Source organism: Sceloporus occidentalis, unplaced genomic scaffold, assembly GCF_023333645.1.
Source record: "Sceloporus occidentalis isolate IW3139 unplaced genomic scaffold, rSceOcc1.0.p SCAF_6, whole genome shotgun sequence".
In the NCBI taxonomy this organism is placed as follows: domain Eukaryota; kingdom Metazoa; phylum Chordata; class Lepidosauria; order Squamata; family Phrynosomatidae; genus Sceloporus; species Sceloporus occidentalis.
The window spans coordinates 108,296,647-108,319,054 of record NW_028316986.1 but is presented as its reverse complement, the minus strand read 5'-3'; the positions used below and the strand labels follow the sequence as shown (position 1 = coordinate 108,319,054).

Below are 22,408 nucleotides of genomic sequence, written 5' to 3'. Positions count from 1 at the left end.
AAAGCAGAAAAACATAAAAACATCTAGCCAGTTAAACCGTACAAGTGCATAGAAACTTTCAGAATGGGTGCTCTGGAGTGCAAGTGCACACAAAAGCACTGCAAGGGATGATTTTGCAATTCCATGAATATTTTAACAATTTATGCTGTCGGGAATACAAAAGACAATGACGATCTTCCTCAGCAGAGAATTTGGAAGATGGTTCTGCCAATAACCTTAATGCTTTCAGAAGCTTTGAATAATACATACCTATGCTGGAGCCTGGAGGTTTGGTGGGGAGAAGACAACTACACCATCACCAGGTAATGTTTCTAATACCTTACCCCATCTAAAAAGTTTCATATTGCAGTCACATGGTTTTTGTGCTTTTCTGACTGAGGTTTATCTAGATTTCTAATGAAAAACTGAGTCTTCAGCTTCTTCATTACATTTTTGGACAATAGGGTTTTATAAACCTATTGCTGCAAAATAATAAACAAGCACTTTTTAAAATACCCCCCCCCCCCCCATAAAACTATTATACATAACCACTAATGTGGTTCATTAAATTAGTGATTTCTAGATATTCACTAGAAATCTGTTTTCATTTTGAGATCTAGCATTTATTAAGTACATGTGAACTAAAAACTTAAAGTGCATTTACCTGAAGGGAGAAAAAAAAAAAAAAAAAAAAAAAAGAGAGAGAGAGAGAGAGAGAGAGAGAGAGAGAGAGATGGGCCAGAGTTGTTACTCAGTTACAACAAAAGCAATAGTCTTGTGACACCTTAAAGACTAAAAACCTATTTAGTATAAGCTTTTACGTTGCCTTTCTCCTGGATTGGAACCCAAGGCAAAAGCAAAAGAAAAAGAAAAGCTAATAACAATACCATTTTAAAACACAATTAAAATAATCATATTAAAATAACATTAAAAAATATGAAGTCATTAAAAAGCATACAAAGGTTTTAAAAAATAAAGCATCCGTCCCTCCCATCAGAAGCCTCATTACTCATTAAAATCTGCTTGAATAAAAATGTCTTTGCCTGTTGGCAAAAGGAAAGTGAGGAGGAGGCCTGCCTAGCCTCCCATGGAAGGGACTTCTAGAGGATGAGAGCAGGCACCAAGAAGGCTTTCTCTTGTGTCCTCACCAAGTGGAACCTGTGATGGTGGTGGGACAGAGAGATAGCCTTCCCCTGAAGATCTTAGGGTTCTGGCAGGTTCATATGGGGAGATATACAGCCTTGACAGACTGGCGATAAAGGCCAGCGTTGGGGCAGAGTGGGGACGTCGTGTCTGCACAATGCATGCACCGACTCTGCCCTCATGCTGGCGTGACGCTGCGCATCCCACCACATGGCGGGTGGTGTCACAGTGCTCCTCTGGCGCTGCTTCCATATGATGCAGTGCCAAAGGAGCACCAAAAAGCTGCAGCCCCAATGTGGTGCTGAAAGGAGCAGCTGCAGCCCCATAGTCTTAAAAATGTTACCTTTTGAGGCTACATCACCCATCCCACTGGCCTGGAATATTCTGAGATTAAACAAACAAACAAACAATTTAAGATCATTTTTATTTGAAGGAGTTTATTTGAAGTCCTTTATTGCTCCTATGACAGTATGTCAGAAGTAGCTGTCTAGGAAATTAACAGACAGACTTCCAGCTAATGCCAACACACAGTCTGCTGCACAATATCAGGAAACAGGAAAACAAAGTCCCTTCACATAAAGGTAAAACTCATTAAATCTCTTCTGCCAATTTTCACTTATGGAGGGACATTTTGTCTTGGACAATAATACAGCAGACACACTGGCATACATGGTTCATCTTTCTGAAAATCATCAGGTCTTTTCTCCCAATTACTAGGAAACACTCTAAACCACAGAAACAATTACAGTAATACTGAACTAAACTGAATAATCTGAAAAATGGAAAAGAGGAATAATTGCATGTTCTTCAAAAACTACTCAAAATGGCTTTCAGAAAAGATGAAGAAAAAGAACATAATTATATTTGTTAGTCAAGAAATATATGGCATTTTCAAGTAAACATATGAAACTGTAAGCTCTGTAATCATTTAACATGGATGCCCACAAATATCTGATCTGCGACACGGAAATTCAGTCTCTCATTGAACAAGACTCTTTTTGCTCTTGCACCAAGAAACCCTTACCTTTGTGCCAGGTCTCTCCATATTCACCACCTCCCCTGATGTTAGCCACAGCTAGGATGCCACCCAGATGTCTTATAAAAATCAGTCTTGATACACTGAAATGAAAAGAAAAAGAAGAAGAAGAAAGGAAACGAACAAGTAAATAGCCACTGTTTGGCTTTCACTGTTCCTTGCTGACTAAAATATAGCTGCAGTAGGAATAAAATTTCATTAAAATATAAAAGGAAAATACGTGATAGGTGGCTTAGTGCTTAAGAAGCCAATTCTGACTATTAGAAGATCAGAAGGCTGGCAGTTTGAGGCCTCTACTGTATGATGGGGTGAACTCTGGTCATCTGTCTCAGCTTCTGCCAACCTAGCAGTTCGAAAGCATGCAAATGCAAGTAGATAAATACGTACCACTTTGGTAGGAAGGTAACAACATTCAATGCAGTCATGCTGGCCACATGACCAGCAGAGCAGTTCTTGGACAAGGCTAGCTCTTTGGCTTAGAAACGGAGATGAGCACCACCCCCCTACAGTCAGTTACGACTAGACATTCATGACAAGGGACTACCTTTACCTTTTTATAAAAAGAAAATATGGGATCTCTTGCTATTCTAAGCTTCAGTAGAAGGGATAGTTTCTGGGTTTAAAGCACACAAAATGCTGCACAAGGAAACAGGTCTTTCCTCACAATAAATCTTTTGATAAGCAAGTGCTCTTTTTTTGATATATTTGTTCATATCCTTTAGGGCTGAAGGGCAGGGTATAAGTACTCTAATAAAATAAAAAATATTCTTTAAAAATCTATTCTTTAATATTAAGATTTATTTTAAGACAGTGTTCCAAGTCACTTTGGGTTCAGCATGGGAAAAAGAATATGAAATAAACAATTATTTAGGGGTTTTTTTTTGGGGGGGGGGGGTTCAGGCTATGAGACCATGTTCTAGAAGAGTTTATTCCTGATGGTTCACCAACAGCCGTGGCTGGTATCTTCATTCAGTCATAGGCCTTTGCTTTTGAAATCTCCTTATGGTTTAGTTAGATTCTCCAGCAGTCTCAACTCATCAGCCAAACATAAATGCCTGGCCATCTTTTCCCTTACTTTTACATCTTTTGGCCATCCAGAATTTTTTTTCTATTTTTTTACCCCATTGTGAGAAATCGTTAAAAAAAATTGCATGGCTTTTCCTGGTCTCTTTCCTCTCTCCTTTATCAGTGTTTCTTTATATTAGTAAAGTGCTTCTGTCGCTAGCTAGCATTTTGATTAGTTTTAGTATTATAAAAGCAATCCTTTCTAGCTTACGTTGGCCAGGGCATGAGGGTGTTTTTGATCCAGTAATGTGACCAGCAGATATTTCCAATGGTTCCAACAGGAGGATGCCTACACATAGCAGCTCGAGGCTGGTGTAAATTTATACCTGGAGTTCCCACTCCAGTCAGCAGAGATCCTCTCTGCAATCACAAAAGCACTTCCAGCCTGAGTAGAAGATCTGCAACTTGTGTATTGTTTTGTCCACCAGCAATCACTGCTAGTGTAGGAAGAGATTTTATCTTAAATTGCATGCTAACAATGCATACGCTTGCTTGCTACTTACCCATCTCTTACTTCTGTTACTTAGCTATTCAATAGGCTTTTAACACAGATAGAAACTAACACAATAAAGCAAGAGACTGCCAAGATGTCTAAGTTATTGATCTTTTCTAAACACTGCTATTAAACAGAATCCTTCAAGTTTGTATTAGTGATCACAAAAGATGGGAAGAATTCCACCTGTTGTCAAATGATACTTGAAATTAACAGAGTAGGATATTCATATACAAGAAAAATACTAGTTAATGAAAAGCAGTTTATATTTCTCCCTAGTTTCCCCTGAATTTTATTACATGCATTGTTAGCTTGGAAAGTTGCAACCATTATGTCTATGTGTATCATCATTTATCTGGCTAACATGCAGTAATATTTTCTGGCCCTCAAGCTGAGTTCAGTAAGAAAGTCTGGTGCTTAAATATTGTGCACATGTTTCAAAGTCCTCTTTGTCCTCACTTAGAAATGACATTGTGTGTCCTCTGCTTCCAGATCATTGAACTATTCATTTGAGTTTTGTTGTCAGGTCGAATCTGAAAGTGACTGGGTGCATGACTGCCTGCTGGTTAAGTGACATGCCAACAAAAATGGAAACAGACACCAAGTAGACAGAAATTCCCTGTGGGATGCTGATTGGATAAAGTTTATTTCTGTTCATCTGTTTCTGGAATCTTCCAAGGAAAAGGGGTTTGAGCTGTTGGGTTTTTTTTAGCAAGAAACTCTTCATAATTTGAGTATCCAATTTGGTACTGAGAATCCACGTGCACTATGTTGGGGGAGAAACCATCCTCCAAAATATTCATTTTTGTGTACGTTACTAAGGGGTCAAGAAGACAGGCAGCAAAGAATGCCCTGAAGCTGCTTTTTCTGAGAGTGGGGTGAGTCCCCGCTGACCGCACTGACCACCAGAGTGCATGTCATGACTGCATAGCGTGGCATCAAGCCACACTGCTAGGTACTTTTTTTTACTCCCCATCTACTCCTGTGCACTGTCGCAGGAACAAACCGCCAGTGACTGCCATCCCATCGGATGGCTGTCCCTTTGAACCTCCACACAGTTGCATGTGCAGCCTTCCAATGGGATAGGGCATCGAAGCAGAGTTGTGCCCATGAAGATGCTAGCAAGGTACAATCATGACCCCCCCCCCCCCCTTTATCCCTTCAATGGTCTGGAAAACTGACATTTGAAGGAATGCCCCTCCTTCAAGTGCCTATAAAGGTAAAGCCATCAAGCAGGACTTGACAGTAGTAAATCTTTCTTGATATTTTTCTACCAACTGATGACTAGAGGCATATTGCCTCTGATCTTAGAGGCAGTAATAGCCTGTATGTATGTATAGTCATTGTCTACTTCCCTTGAAAGGCATTAAAGCTGGTAGCCATCACATCCAGGACACCATTTAATTATGCTTTCTGTAAAGTATTTTCCTTGATTTATCCAAAATCTTCCACCATTCTATTTCACTGTATGACCCTGGATATTCAGTAGTACATGAAATATATAAGAGGAATCTAATTGCTACTTTCTCTGCCTTCTGCATACTTTTAATTCACGTGTATAATGTCTTTTTTACCCCCCCCCCCCCCCGCCTTTCTAACCTAAGTAGCCTTTTCTAAAGCATGGCAAACTGGAAATTTTGTGAAGAAGAAATAGCATGAACTGCAACTCAATTGTATTGTGGGTTTAATATTCATTTGCTGAAAATGGAGAATGAAATGAACAATCTCTTATTACAAGATCTTCTGCATTTCAATACATTTCCCATATACCTCTGATCTTACCTGTAGCTTGGGGTGATTGATATGTTGAAGCCACCATAACCATAAAGAAAGGCTGGATGAGATCCATCTAATTTGATTCCTTTTTTGTGGACAATAAACATGGGTATCTTTGTACCATCTTTGCTGAAGTAGAAAGCCTAGCACAGAAGAGGAAAATGCAAAGTATTACTAGTGTGGCAAGAATTTCCAAAAATACTACTCACAGTCCACCATAAGTCTGTATTACACCCTAAGCTTCATAAAAAGATGAGGGCAGCTTCTACTAAATAAATAACATAATTACATAAGAAAGATACAAACAGTATTTAATGGGCATATATGACAGACTACTGGATGTGATGAGACCAAAAAGAGCATATGCTATAGCAAAGATGAAAGCATACACATCTGCTTTTCTTAACCACCTGGACAGACCACGTCTCGCATCCTAGCAGCTACAGGAAATGGAAGTTCTCACCTCTATACTAACCTCTTGCATATTCAATATGACCAGAAAGGTAAATACATCTACATCTATCTGCATTTGGGAAGCTTGTGTGATCAGGCTCCTCACCACACACACAGAGTCAGTTGTGCTCCTGTTCCTAAAGCACTCAATGAATGCAATTAGAGGAGAGAAAAGGATTTAACTGTCTTGTGAAAGTGTGCCATATGAGAGGTAGACAAGTGAAGACGATGCTACAACCTGCCTTCCTTGTCCAACATTCCTTTTACTTCCTTCTTCTCCCATGTTCAAAGTCTTCCAACTGAGAGAAGTATGAATGAATAGTCTTTAGTTCTGAATTTGTTCTTGTTTTAATTCCAATGTTCTTTTCCTGTCTATGGCCTGGTACATACCGGCCCTTTGCGGCATCATGGTGATATCCTAGGGTTGCCTCGGGTGGCGCATGCACACGCCCTGCAACCCTAGCACATGACAAGGACGTTGCAGCTGCGCAGCACCATCCACATGGCGTGCACAGCTATGACATTGCAGCAGCGCAGCGTCCAAACTGGAGCATGGCTTTGGCATGGCTTCCGGACTCTTAGGATGCATGCATCATTTAAACAGCATAACCCCAAAGTGACCCGAAGAAGCTTTATTTTGGCCTGTCTGTATGGGGCCACTGTCTTGTGTTGTTGGCCAACTTGCAGGTCTAACTTTCTTAAAAAGTGAGCCAACCCTACCCAACTCATCAGGAAGTGATGGTAGACATCCCAAATTCTGACAATTTTTGGTTGTCTGAATTCCAAGCTAAATTCTAAAAACAAAAGAAACAAAAAGAGAGGTCCTGCTATAATTAATTAATAAATACAATTTTTAAGGGCTAGAAAATAAAAGCAAGATCTCTAAAGAACTAATGTTAAAATTTCCAAGTCAGGAAAAAAAATAGGAAAACATGTTAGAGCTCTTTGAGGTACTGGTACCTTGAAATTTAAAAAGAAAGAGATGCCTGAAACTTGGAGGTGGATCGGAAAACAGGAAGAATAAAATCTGACACATTTTGGAGTATTAGTTATAGACCATGGCAGCACTGGGCATTCGTCAGCTAACAAGCAACAGAATGCACTGTTACTGAATTTTTGTGTTTAATATTGCTTTTTAAGAAAAGAATTATCAGCTGATAGCTTTAAAAAACCCACCATCCTCTCTGTGATATTCAGTCAGTATATTTATCATCATGCCCACCACTTGCAACATTAAATGCCACTATGGTGTCCTAAATTAGCTCTTACTCAATCACAGCTACACAGAAAGAAGTTGTTTCAAAGCTGGGATGGGAAAGAAGAATGCAGTTGGTGATGGCTCCGTAATGATGCTTTTGAATGCATTCCAAAACCAACCTACTATTTATAGTTACACTGTGCGCAACAGGTGGTGGTGAACTCTTCCAGCCCTGTCCCCAAAGCACTTCAGATCTACCAATTTTCCTCTGAGAGACTTGCACAGAATAAAAGGCTCCATACTAATATGTAACTAGACCTATTGGATCACACTAACAAGGTGATGGAAACAGCATTAGATACCAGAACAGAAGGAGGAATCACACAGCAGCCTTGGTAGAGATCATCACAAGCATGTTGTTTTCTAAAGCACTGTGTCTCAAGCTATCTGATATTTTTTCTCCTGCATAAAGACAAGATTAACTAAAAACCTGGTAATAAAAAAATGTTGAAATACAATTAAACTGCCTTATCCGTGATTGTTGTTAACTGCCCTTGAGTCAACCTCAACTCATGGTGACCCTGTAGATGAGGAATCTCCAAGACCCCCTGTCCCCCACTGCTCTGCTTAGGTCCTGCAGGCTCATGGCCATGAACTCTCTGATTGAATCTAACCATCTGGTATGTGATCTTCCTCTCTCTCTGTTGCCCCTACTTTTCCTGGTATTATTGTCTTTTCTAATGATTCATGTCTTCTCATGATGTGGCCAAACCATGACAGCCTCAATTTAGTCATCCTGGCTTCCAGGGAGAGTTCAGGCTTGATCTTTTCTAGAACTCATTTGTTTATCTTTTTGGCCATCCAAGGTATTCTCAGCACTCTTTTCCAACACCACATCTCAAATGAGTTTATTTTCTTTCTGTCAGCTTGATGGCCACTGTTAAACACAGCTTATATCAACTGAAGATTTTTCCTTTAATTGATTTAACCTATGGGTTACAACTCTATCATTGGTTTTAATAATAGCTGCAAATGGCTTTCATGTTTCTAAAAGTTTTTGAACTTCTCTTTGCTGCCTTTTTCACTTATGATCGGTGGCCAATCTTCACTAATGCTGTAGAAAATATGTTAAAGAAAAACACATTGAAGTTCAAAATTTGAAATTTTCTCACTTCATGTTTCCTAAGACATCACTGTTAATTCTCAACAAAGGGGGATCCATTGAAGCTGCAGATTAAATTTTTCTTTAAAAAACAGGAGTTGCATTTAGAAGATGAAGGGAGACCAGAAACAGAAGATTCCAATGAGAAGAAAAAGAAAACACAAGGCCTATTTTTAGACCTCATCAGAAAATGCTTGTGCTAATGTCTCCTTTTTGTAAGAGCTTGGAGAGAGACACTTCTACTGATTACATTATGTTATCCAATACAGTTCTAATTGTACTTTATAATGGATCCTCTAATTCTATGTAGGCATTGATGTCAAATGTCAAATGAAATGAACAATTTATGAAAAATATGCTGTCTGAGTTCCAGTAGGTGTTAATTTTTAAAAACAAAATTAAAGGATATCTAGGAGCATCAAAACATACCCTAAATCATCAAAAAGAAAGGATCCTTCAAAAATGGATAAATTTATCTCCTGTGCAAAGTGTCTTGAAAAAAAATCTGAGATAAATTCACTGCCTGTTGCATCAAAAACGCTTGACTATGCTTACAGAGTGCGAGGTCTAGAACAACTTGATTATGCCTGCCAAGAATTTCTTCATAATAGTGGTCTTGTATTGTTACATGTTTCTTCATCATCACTGCATTTTAAATGTTATTTTAAAAGCTAAGAAAAGAATGTGTCATATAGAATTAATGCAGAGAAGCTTCCTAGCTAATCTCACTTAGCTGTTCATTCCTTTGGACACTTACTCACTTGGACTGTCAAAGTCTTCCTTTTATTATGCTGGCAAACAGTAAAAATATATACACATCTCTTTCAGACCTAACGTTTCCTAGAAACACACATCTGAGATTGTTGATTCTGATCATACCAGTGATTGCCTCTTTGCAAATAATGCTTATTACAGAAGTGGTTTACTCATCTGAGCAGTATAATATGTGAACAATCTATTCATGCAAGATTGCCCAGTCTATTTTATGTGTTTAAAAACTGTGAAATGGAAGTGAGAAGTTCAATTGAGCTGGCTGAGGAAGCAGTGGCTATTTTTTAAAACTGCCAAAATAGCATCAAAATAACACTATCACAGAAGACTCTCTGAAACACTCTAGTACTAATGCCTTCATGATGTCTTTCTATTACTGCAAAATCAGATAGGCCTGAAACCTATTGGCACACTACACTAGTCTAATGATCTCTTGCGCTAGCTATGTCCATTACGCTAGCAGCTACATTTTTTCAAGGTCACACAGTGGTGGTGAGCGAAACCAGAGAAAGTCATTGTTGACAGGTGGGCAAGGCTGGTAACTCTGAAAAGCCTATTTATGCTTTACTGTTTTTAGGTGGGTATTTGGAACAAGGATGTTCTGGGAAGCTTGCTGGGAAAATTGCATGTCTTATGTTAATTTTCCAAGGTGGCATTCCTGTAACACATTGGCTCTGAGGACCCAACTGGAAACAAGGCTCTTGGACACCACCCACATTTTTCTGTCTTCTCATTGTCTGTGGCCTTCCTTCTGTTTTTGTGTTGCTGCCTACACTGGTGTAATTATGTTAATAATAATAATAAAAGTTTTATTTTTATACCGCCCTTCTTACAATCAGGGCGGTGCACAACATATCAACGGTTACAAATACAGTAAAAATACAATTAAAATCCACATTAAAAACCCCATTCTGGCCAGCTTGCCACTGCTGTCAGAGGGGGGGGGGGGGGGAGACTAACTGGAACTTGTGTCCGGGAATGCTAACTGGAACAGGAAGGTCTTTAATTCCTTCCTGAACTGGGCCAAGGAGGTGGCCGAGTGGAGCTCTATGGGCAGCGTGTTCCAGAGGGTCGGGGCGATGATGGTAAACAACCTCCTTGATGTGGAGGCTAATCTAGCCCCTGGGACCCTCAGTAGTTGCTGCCCAGATGTTCTGAGGGTGCAGGGTGGATTGTATGGGGAGAGGCGGTCCTCTAGGTATCCTGGGCCCAAGCCATGTAGGGCTTTATAGGTTATGACCAACACCTTGTATTGCGCCCGGAAGCGAATAGACAGCCAATGCAGATCTTTAAGGATATCAACAGGACTGTGGCCATATTATTTTTTCAAGAACCAGAGTGTCATCCATAGAAGTGTTCCTCCAAATCTCTGCTACCATTGATGATGAGATTTATTTCTATCCTACCTTTTCCCCAGATTGGGACTTGAATTTAAAAATACACTGTTAAAAATCCACAAGATACAAAAATCAAAATAAGAAGCAAAGGTGCCTTCTCTGGGAAGAGAGTGCCAGAGCATCCCACCAGATGTACTTCTGAGGGAGGTGGAATACAGAGAAGGGCCTCCCCAGCAGTACAAACTGGTTCATAAGGGAGACTATGATTCTTCAAATAACCTGGACCTGAGACCCATAGAGCTTTAATGGTCATCATAAGCACTTGGAATTGTGCTCAAAAATGGACCAGCAGCTGGCTGAGCTGTTGTAACAAGGGAGTTGTGTGATCCCTGTAGCAGCCCGTCCAAGTTAGCATCCAAAGAGCTGCAGCTCTTTGGACCAGTTGAACTTTCTGAACACTCTTCAAATGCAGCCACACATAAAGTGCATTACAGTAATTCAAGCAAGATGTAACTAAGGCATGTGTCACTGTGGTGAGATCTGACATTTCAAGGAACAGGCACAGCTGGCATACAAGCTTTAGTTTTGCAAATGCACTCCTAGCCACTGCTGAAACCTGAGCTTCCAGGCTTATAGCTGAATTCAGGAGCACACCCAAGCTGTGAATCTTCAGCACAGAACTTCTGACTTGTCTACATTTACTTTCAATTTGCTTGCCCTTATCCAGTCCATTCTTGATTAAGAAACCAGTTTAGGAGCAAATCAACTTCTTTGGCTTGTGGTGGAAAGAAGTAATATTGCTGGGTAACAATCACATACGAATGACAATGAACTCCAGAATTCTGGGCAACCCCTCCCAGTGATTTCATGTATACATTAAAAAGCACAGGGGGTAGAACTGAACCCTAAGGGACCCCATAGGCCAATGGCCAAAGGGTTAAACAGACAGCCCCTCCACTGTAAAACAGTGCCCCCAAGTCCCATTCCAGCAAGGCAACCTAGAAGAATATCATGGTCAATGGTATCAAAAGCTGCTGAGAGGTCCAGCAGAACCAACAGGGACACACTTCCACTGCCAGGGAGGCCCTTCTTTGTATCCCACCCCCCTCACGGGTACATTTGGTGAGAACACACAAGAGGGCCCTCTCAGTGGCTACCCCCATGCTCTAGCATGCCCTTCCCAGAGAAGGCACCCTTGCTTCTGACACAGGTCACCCACCAAGGTGTTCAAAGCCATTTTCCTCCCATAACCAGGCTTGAAACCAAAATTGATCTAGATAATCTGTTTCATCCAGAAACCGCTAGAGCTGAGAGACCACCACACACTCCAGCAATTTGCCTAAAAATGAAATGCTAGAGACTGGCTGGTAATTATTCAGAATGGTGGGATCCAGGGATGGCTGTTTTAGAACGACATCCTTCGGGAAAGGTGGGATTTCTGCCTTGTTTTAGTGAGCATTCCCTGTACCTACTCAGTCAGTCCCTCTCTGTCTATTATTATTATTATTATTATTATTATTATTATTATGCTATGAAGGGCAAGGATCAAGAACACATGAGGTGACTCTCACCTCTCCAAGACTCCTGTCCACATCCTCAGGCTGCACATATGGAAAAGTATCCATTGCCACTCGAAAGCAGGGGCCAGAGTTATACAGTCGGCCCTCGGTATCTGCAGGGGATCTGTTCCGGACCACCACCATCTCTCACAGATACCAAAATCCACAGATGCTCGAGTCTGCATTATACCCAATGTCACTGCAGCAATGAAGTCATGCTGCAACTGGACATAATGGGACTTTACCTAAATATCTGAGGGTGAGGGTGGCAGGGGAAGAAGTCCACTCTGAGTCAGCCAGCAGGATCCTGGCACCAGCCTCAGGCTCCAACCTCATCCTCTGCCACTGCCACCTCTTCCTCCTCCTCCATCCTCCCCTCCCAGGTGTGGGGGAGGCTCCTGCCAGCTCTCCATCTTCTCAGAGCTGGAGGAGACAGTGGCAGTGGCACTTGCAAGGGTTCTGAATCCAAGCAAGACTAAACCCTACAAGGTGGTGATCTGCCCATGAGAATGGAACTATAAATAGTTCTTCCATACCCAGATCACATTCACTCCACTCACTACAGAAAAAAAAAAGGTCCAGAGTATGAACCAGGCAAGATACCACTTGGGACAGACCCATGGTTGTCATGGCACTCATGAAGCCCTGAGCCACAGAGCAATCTGAGCATGGATGTTGAAGCCCTCCAGCACTACAGGATGAGGGGATTCCAACACCAACCTGACACTATCCCTGCTAGCTTAGGAAGGGAGACTGCTGAGCAGAGGGGTGGGGCAGTACACAAATAGAATCCTTAATCTGTCCCAGCCACCCCGCTTCAGATAAACACACTCAAAACCAGAGTGTGGTCAAGGGGATGAAATTTTGACAGACTACTGCAACTCCACTTGCTGCCTAGCTGGTGCCAGTTGTCTCTGAACTGGAGGATAAAGCTGACGAAGTTTACCATCCAACCAGGTCTCTGTGATACAAGATAGGTCAACATGTTCATTCAAGACCAAGTCCTTGGTGACAGCTGTATTCCCATTTACTGACCTGGCATTCACCAGTAGCATTTTCAACCCAGGGGTTCTGTTGCTAAGACCATGCAGATTATTTGAGTTAGGGGACATTTTGGGGATAACTAGCACTCTATTCCTGTCCTGTCAATTAAAGTGTAACTGTTTCTCCTTTCCATATCTTCTTCTGCCGTGTACAACTGTAATGGCTGCTCTGTAACTCCTGTATTTCCCTTCCTCCTGAGAGCTTGAGAGCCAGAGAAACAGGGCTGGAGGTCACATACAATCAGTGACTGACACTTTGGCCTTCCCTGGATTGATGGAAAAGAAGCAACCTATGCTAGTTTTCACTATCAAACTTACAATGCAAAATAATGGCTTTGTAAAACTGTGAGCATCATATGCACAGATATGACAAAGAAAATTGCAAAATTGTTATAAATAATCAAGTAAGCCAGCCACCCATGAGGCAAGATAGAAGCAGCATCATGCTGTTGGAGGCTAAGTTTGAGAAGCCAGCCATTTAGGGGGTGGAAATCCCTTGTTAGTGAATCTGTCTGTCTAGTAGCAAGAGGCTGCTGGAAATAAACTCACAAGGAGGCCAAAGGAAAGAGTAAAAATGAAAAGAAAGATAATTCTTTCAAAAGAAGTTCAGACAGAAATCCTGCAGTGAAGGGCACAGTCATTTCTTTTTATTCTTGCTTCACCAACTAAAAAAAACCAGTTTAATTCCCTCTACATAAATACCAAATGTCAAAAGGCTTGGGACAAAGTGGGTTAACTTTTGAAGTTGTTTTATTTTCTTCTGAACTTTTACTAAGTAAGCTGAAGATCAGGAAGCATTTCTTATACTTGAAAAATAAAATGGTATCGCCTCTCTCATTTAATTCATTACTAGGCAAGTTGAGAAATTAAAAGTCAAATTATTTTCATTTAAGTAGCTCTTAATGTCAAAAACCCTCCTATGATGCAGGTAATTATTAAAACAACAGCTGGGGGGCAGGGAGGATAAAGTCAAAAGGAAGATATAAAACCGACCCAGAGCTTTTTGCAACATAAATAATGGATGACATTAAAAGGTGCATTGCAAACTTGATCCCCATTTTCTTCCTGCTCAGTTTGACATCTTTTCCGTCCCTACAAAGAGTCCTCTTAAAAACAACTATCCAGTGGTCTGTAACTGGTACAACTGACATAGCAATACATTTGTGCCACTGCACATAGGCAGTATCTTTAAACGACAACAGACAAGTTGTCTATTCAGCCCATCCTTGTCAAGCATAAGTGGCAGGAGCTGTGACACTTCAGAGAGAGGTATTTCTTAGCCCCTCTTAGAGGGAAAAATATCATTATTTTTCACTTATCTTCCAGTCATTGTGGTGGATTGCACACAGGCAAGTCAACTGAAATTGAATCCAACCAAAAATTAAGTGATAATAATGGGTTATCTTCCAAACAGGTATACAGTTGGTCCTCCATATCCATGGATTCAATCATCCAAGTTTTAAAAATATTCACACACACACACACACACACATATTCAACAAGCATGTTTTATATAACCATTTACTATCCCGTTATATAGCATGTCACTTGAGCAACCATGGATTTTGGTATCCATGGAAGTCCTAGACCCAAACCTCAGAAGATGCCAAAGACCCACTGCACTTGTTATTAATAGCGGATTCTCTCATTCCAGTTGCTTGATTCTACATTTTCAGATGGCAGCAACATTTGAAATTATTTTCAGAAATCAAGTCTCTCCCCCGACCCAAGTTTGTACATCACAGTTCCACTTCATGCCTTTGACTTGAGAATCAAATGCTGTAACCTAACTTGCACAGAGTCATTATTCAAGATTGAAGCTGATTTAAAAATTAACTGCTCAACCTTTTTCAGAATAAGTCATGAGAATCACTTCCAAATGTAATATCCTAGATGGAAAGAGTATTGGCTATTTAATCTAATTTTCTATGAATTCTTACTTAAGTTATATTAGAAGAGATCTTTGCATGGTCTTCCACGTGTACAATATAGCATAAGAGTGTACCATTTTGTTCTACTTACTAATTGTTATTGTGTGCTGTCAAGGTGTGTACAACTTATGGAGGCCCTAAGGCGAACCTATCACAGGGTTTTCTTGGCAGATTTCTTTAGAGGGAGTTTGCCATTGCCATCCTCTGAGGCTGAAAGAATGTGACTTGCCCAAGGTCACCCTGTGGGTTTACATGCCTGATCTGAGATTTGAACTCTGGTCACCAGAGTCATAGTCCAATGCTCAAACCACTACACCATGGTGGTTTACTCATATACAGATTATTCAGATTACAAATTACTTTAATCTAATTACATAAAAGGAAAATGTGGATGATGTCAGCATTTTGATATAAATGAAGCTCCTCTCTAACACAAAGTATCTCCAAAGCTTTCTATATCTGACATTCTTTTTCTCAAAAAATGCCCCGTCCACTTTGCTTTACCAATCAAATACTGAAGATTATTTTACTTAATAGTAAGACAATATAATTTAGAAGTAGGCCTAAATGTAACATGATGCTAAGAGAACAGCTGATAATGTCTGGCTTCTCCATACCCCTCTGCCTCCCTCTGCGGCTTTCTCTAGTGCTTCAAGCTGTGTTAGGTGCTATGCTAGTTTAACAATAGCATTAAAAAGTATTAGATTATAACAGCAATAATACTCCCTTAATGAAGGTACATGATCACAGAGTTTGTTTATATCTGATACAGAAATTGAGGAAATATATTTTAGCTATGAAATTAGATCTTGATTGGAGAGTAATAGCTTTTGTTTGGCAGAACAACTAGAGTTTCCAGCATTTGTCCTGGCTCTCTCCAGTTTATATAGATTATTGTTTGCAAGTAAAATAATTCTTCACTTTGAAGAGAGATGTTTGTATCTTACAACATACTGCACTGAAAAAAACACAGTTAAATAAATTTCCTTTAAGAGCCACTTTCCTATGTGTACCATCATAAATCACGGTCTTACTAGGATGTTTATCACACTATGCTCTTAAAGAGCTACTATTCCAGTGTGACTCCTCTAGCAGCCTCCTGTTGCATGCTGGGATTGGCAGTTTTAAGGAGCTGAACTTCTTTGCCTGAGAATTCTAAATACCCCTCCTTAAAACTGCCAATCCCAGCATGCAACAGGAGGCAGCTAGAGGAGTCACACTGGAATAGTACCTCTTTAAGAGCATAGTGTGATAAACACCATGGTTACTAGGAACTGATGCCCACTGTAAGGTGTGTTGAGTTCAGTCCTTCTGTACATGAGATGGGAATGGGACACCAGTTTGCCACAGGACCAAAAAGGTCTGGGGTTGGCCCTACTAAAAATTGCATCTTCCAGGACCTCCTACACTTGTGATGCAGCTAAGCAGCAATATTAAGAATTAGACTCATGGAGAAAAGGTACTGAATCCTATTATGAATTGAGCTGAGAGGAGTACACACAACAATACGTCATTCCAGTGACCCCACTCCTGACCAAGCAGCCACACGTTCTTTCCAATTTATGTAACCATCATTGTATGTTCTGTGGCAAGAACATTAACTCTGGTGGGCATGGGACCTAATTTCAAACCCCTGGATAGCAACATGGCTGCACCTATCTGCTGAAATTCAGTGGCATATGACAACTGGAAGTGAGGGAAAAGTTACTTCCAATTTCACTCCAAATTTTCTCAGGAAAACAAAGCCTGTGTTGCTCATAGACCTTATTTTAGAATAGAACCATGCTTTCTTGATGTTCCCCCATGTTCTTTGTTTTACTGAGAAAATGTAGATTCTTTTCCTGCCTTCCTTCAGTAAAGCAACCAGGATGGTATGCAGCCTGTGTACTGGCTACCCCTGCCCTAAGGCCATATCCTTAATTACTGCAAGTGACTGTGCATCTCTAAGCATCTGCAATTATTAACAAGACTCTACTGCTTTTACAAAAATACTTTTAAATTCTCAAAAAAAAAAAAAAAAAAAAGAGAGAGGGGGAGAGTTAGATCTGAGAAAAGATGTCAGAAGTTTTTCTGTCTTGGGAATACTGGTGTTATATGAAATGGTAAAGTGTTAATTGTTAACTCAAAGAGGTGAGATTAATCTATATTCTTAAAGGAATATTTGTAATACCTGGAAAACTACAGTTAAAAAGGGACCGTGTATGGGTTCCATTTCAGAAAGAATAGGGGAAAGAGGAAGGACTGAGGCAAATGGACTTTCAAGTAAAGATAAATTAAACCCCCAAATAAATATTTATTCAGAAGATTGCAGCCCTGTAAAGATTATAAAAGCTTTCCTTTAAATGTCCATTAAACAACTTTAAGTACCTAGTGCTTATTTCCATTCTCCATACAGTAAGCAATCTGTCAATATTAGGATTAATGGCTATAGAATGGAGCACATTTTCTCCCATGATCGGGGTAAAGATTTTCAGACACATCACTCTTATCCATGACTTAACCCATGAAGATCCAGGAATGATCCAGGAATGGTTTGTTGCTGGAGCATTCCTGGGTCTTCATGGGTTAAGTCCTGGATAAGCACGACATTGTCTGCAACTCCTCAGCCCGATTGTGTGACTTTGCAGGGAGTATGCCTTTTTCTTCCCCAATTTTACCCCATCTGATAATGTCCACCGAGAACTGGAGGCAAAAGGAATAGGACTCACCACAAGTTACTACAGTTGGCCCTCTATATCCACAAATTTTTTATCCAAAGAATCAATTATCTACAGCTTGAAAATATTCCAAAAATATATGAATTCCAAAAAACAAACACTTACTTTGCCATATAAGGGACGCCATTTTGCTTTTGTTGTTGTTTGGCTTCAAGTCGTTTCCAATTTATGCTGACCCTAAGGTGAACCTATTACAGGGTTTTCTTAGCAACTTTCTTTCAGAGGGCGATTGCCATTGCCATCCCCTGAGGCTGAGAGAGTGTGACTTTCCCAAGGTCATTTAGTGGGCTTCATGGCTCAGCAGGGATTGGAACCCTGGTCTCCAGAGTCATAGTGCAATGCTCAAATCACTATGCCATGCTGGCTCCCACTGCCATTGTATTTAATGGGACTTGAGCATCCATGGATTATGGTATCAACAGAGAGACCTAGAACCAAACCCCTGTGGAAAACAAGGGTCTACTGTGCAATGCAATAATCTCCAATGAAAAGGATGGAGTTATGTGGGGGAGGGAGACAGTATTCTGGAAGGCACAAGGGCTGGAGAAAATCTTCAGAAGCACTTTCTTTGTTTCACAAGACCAATCACGAATTTTATTAAGGCACATTGGAAGTGATTTCTATTAAAAATAATTTTAATTGGTACGTTTAATAACACAGTAGTAAGGATAGCAAGATCCAAGAAAGGTGTGGGAAGACACCGTGAAGCAATTTCCTCTACATTTCTGCCAATTAAATCAGTTCTGATTCATCACCAGCCCAGTAAAAGCTGGTGGCCTTGTGGCCAGTGGGATGCTGAATCTGTGCTACTATTTTAAATGAAACATTAAAGGAGTTATCTATCTGAGTGGGTTCAGCACCTTGGACCGCTCCTTCAAAGTTCACATGAAAACCCAGAATAGATTCACCACCTCACTAACATTGGAATCACCAGTATCTGAGATTGCCATTTCCAGTATTACCTTTTGATACAGGAAATTTGGTAGAAGGGGCATCATAAAAGGACAGCAAAAATTATTATTTTTATTTTGTTCATATTGCATTGTTTTTCTCCAAGGAGAGAAAGAGGTGGCTGTGAAGATTTTTTCCTCCGCTATTATAGACCTAGTACCCTATACATTTCAACTTGGTGCACTGAAGGAGAGGCATTTTTTCGTACTAGTGGCTCAGAGAGGAAAATGTATTAGACCTGAAATGAAGGCTCGAAAGCTGCATCCCCACTACAGAAATAATACAGTTTGATCCCACTTTAACTGTCATGGCTCAATGCTATGGTGTTCTGGGATTTGTAGTTCTTTGTGAGATATTTAGCCTTCTCAGTCAGTGAGCTCTAGTGCCACAACACACTACAAATCCCAGGATTCCATAGGATGGAACTGTGGCAGTTAAAGTTGTGCCAAATGGCATTATTTCTGCAGTTTGGATGCAGCCCTAATTTGTTTTCATTTTCATAATCCATTGTATGTTGTCAGACAAGGAAATCTCCCATGCTCACTACATGATCCAGATCTTTGTTAAGGAAAGCTTCCCTAGAACATTGGCACAAGAACTTCCTACTACTGTATTTGAAAAGAGTTCCATCTTTCCAATGTGACCAAGCTGCATGCAAAACAGGATGAATGTGTGATGAAAAATTTGAGGCTGTTTTATATCATTAGCTTCCCTCTTATACAGCATTAGGCTCAACATCATACATTCATGATAAATAAGTGAAAGCATACCATTTAGTTTAAGAGATTGTGGAATAGACATCCTTTCTTTATAGTGCCAACTCTACAGACTTAACACATTGTGAAAGTAGCAAATTAAAATATCTTGGCACACATCAAGTGTGGTTTCCAGAACTTTGATCAACTTGGTTGCCCTCCTCTGGACTGCTTGTCAATATTTTTCTTATTGATTTTTGCAAATGAGGCACTGTTGACTCATGTTTAGCCTGTAGTCTACTAACACCCCCCCCCCCCAATAGATCCTTTTCACATGTACTGCTTATATTTGTACTATACCAGTTTCAATGGAAGTCATTCTATATTTGTGTGTTTCATTTTTTCCTGTCTCAGTGTAATCTCTTACATTTATTCCCACTGAAATTCATTTTGTTACTTATGGTTTAGCTCTCCAATCTGGTCAAGGTCATTTTTAATTCCGATCCTGTCCTCTATGGCATTAGCTATCCCTCCTAATTTGGTATCATCTGCAAATTTGGTAAGAATTCCATCTATTCTATCACCCATTTATAAAGATGTCAAATAGTACTGGGCCCAGGAGAGAAGCCTGTGACACTCCACTAATTACATCTCTCCACAATGAAGAAAAACCATTGGGAATACCCTTTGGGTTTCATCTCTCAATCAAATACAAACCCAGAAGCACTGGCTAGCCAACACTTCACCAGCTTTTCTGTAAGAATATCATGGTAAATGTTGGTAAAATGGTTGTCTATTGCTACCCACAACTTTTCCAGCTAGCTGTACTACACTCAATATAGTTTTTGGTTCTGCTTTTAATTTTTTACCTTTAAATGAAATTCCACTAATTCTGTATGAGCAACTATATTGCTGTTAACTGCCTTCGAATCGACCTCGACTCATGGCGACCCTGTGGATGAGATATCTCCAAGATCCCCTGTCCGCCATTGCTCTATTTAGGTCCTGCAGCCTCAGGCCTCTGTCTTCTTTGATTTAGTCTGATCATCTGGCATGTGGTCTTCCTCTCTTTATAGTGCCCTCTAACTTTCCTACCATCACTGTCTTTTTCCAATGAGTCATGTCTTCTCATGATGTGGACAAAGTATAACAATCTCAGTTTAGATATCCTGGCTTCCAGGGACAGTTTGGGCCTGACCTGTTCTAGACCCCATTTGTTTATCTTCTTAGCCAGTGGCCATCAATGTATCCTTAGCACTCTTCTCTAGCACCATATCTCAAATGACTTTATTTTCTTTCTATCGGCTTTCTTCACTGTCCAGCTCTTACATTCGTACATGGTGATGGAGAATACAATGGCTTGGACAATCCTCACTTTGGTGTTCAGACTTTAGCATCTTTCTGCAATCCTCTCTAACTATGACTCTGTCTTCTGTCCATAGTTCTTCTGGTTCTTGGTCAAAAAGGCTTAATAGTGCAAATCTGTTTTTCACACTTTCTTTAAATTCTATTGAGATGTTTTCCACATCATATTTTGGCATGGTTATTGATTTGGTATCCCTCTCCAGCTTTATTCCAGTCTTGGATATTAGTACTTGGTGATCTGTGCTGTAGTCTGCACCTGGTATTGTTTCTGCTGCAAGAATGGAGCTTCTACATCTTCTGTTCCCATTATGTAATCTATTTGGGTTTTGTGTTGCTCATCCGCTGATTTCCATGTGTACAGTCTCCTCTCTGGTTGCATTAAGAAGATATTAAGAAGATATTTGCAAAGAATAGATTGTTGGCCTCACAAAACTCTATTAAACACTGTCAGTCACTATGCACTGACAAATATCCACAAAGTAAAAGAGAGACTGCAATCATATATAGTACATCAGTAGCTACCACATATGGGAATGTCCTCTTTCCCACATTAATTTGGTAATCAGACCTTGGGGTGAACACCACTTACTCAAATTGGTTCCAGCTAACACAAGTGAAGGAATATTTAAAATAATTCACAGGTGGAATGTAACTCCCATCTAATTATCAAGAGTAGCTAAAATGTCACACAATAATCATGCTGGAGGGGTTGCACACAAACTCTCTCTCTACATGGATAGAATGTCCCAAAGTTAAAACTTTTTGGATGGCAGTCATAAACAAGATCTCACTTGTCACCAAACAAGCCATCCACTTTTGTCCTCCACTTCTGTTACTCCATTTGTATACCAAAGAAAACAATGTTCTGAAACACTGAAACCTTATCGCCTTCCTTCTGGCTGTGGCAAGAACTGAAATAGCTGCCCACTATGAGAGATTTAACTTTATTAAAATGGTGGGCAAGAATTTGAAATACAAGGTTTCTGAAAAACCCTTTACTTCACTTAATAGTAGTTGATATAACTGCACTATGGACTAACATTTGCTTCAAAAGAAATCATACTCCTTTTATGAAGACTGGCCCACATTAGCCGAGACCATTGTCAGGAATTGCTGACTTATGGATAGATACTTTCTGCTTAAACTTGATCCCATAGTGAAAGGTTCCATCAGTGAACTTTTGTGTTCATCTTAATCGTACATTACCCAGACATCAGCACTAATACAATTTCCAGTTAACTTGTTTCCTAAGCCTGTTTTAACCTTTTTGTTGTTGATTTCAGGTTCTTTATGGAACTGAAATAAATAAAAGTCTCTCTCTCTCTCTCTCTCTGTGTGTGTGTGTGTGTGTATTCTTGAGTCTTCCTATGTAGCTGCTGCCAGTTTCTGCATCCATGACAACATCCACTTGGCTTCGCCTTTGAAAATGAAAGAGAGTTCATAGTGTGACCCTTCTTTGGATATTATACCACCCTCAATCTTACATATCCTTATATAAGGGTAATACTTTTCAAAAGCCCTTACCGATCATCTTTTTCATGTGGGGAGGAGCTACCATGTTTTTTCTACTTCACCTTTAAATATCAAGCAAGTATTACTTATACATCACCAAAGATAAGTGATTAAATTAGGTGTTTGCTTTTTTAAAATCTGCAAATCTCAAATAATTACTGTAAACAATTATTGTAACAACTCTGCAAGTTTATCTAGGATCAGAGAGATGGTCAAACATGC

At 40.0% G+C, this 22,408-nt stretch overlaps 1 protein-coding gene across 1 annotated transcript in view; it reads right to left on the bottom strand.

Annotated features, from left to right (window-relative positions):
* Positions 1–22,408, bottom strand: part of PREP (prolyl endopeptidase) — a 99,523-nt gene that overhangs the window by 5,538 nt on the left and 71,577 nt on the right. The window contains exons 11-12 of the mRNA XM_089530664.1: positions 5,499–5,635; positions 2,147–2,241 (exon numbers count right to left, since the gene is read on the bottom strand). Of these exons, the coding sequence (XP_089386790.1) occupies positions 2,147–2,241; positions 5,499–5,635 (232 nt within the window). The remainder of the gene's footprint in view (positions 1–2,146; positions 2,242–5,498; positions 5,636–22,408) is intronic.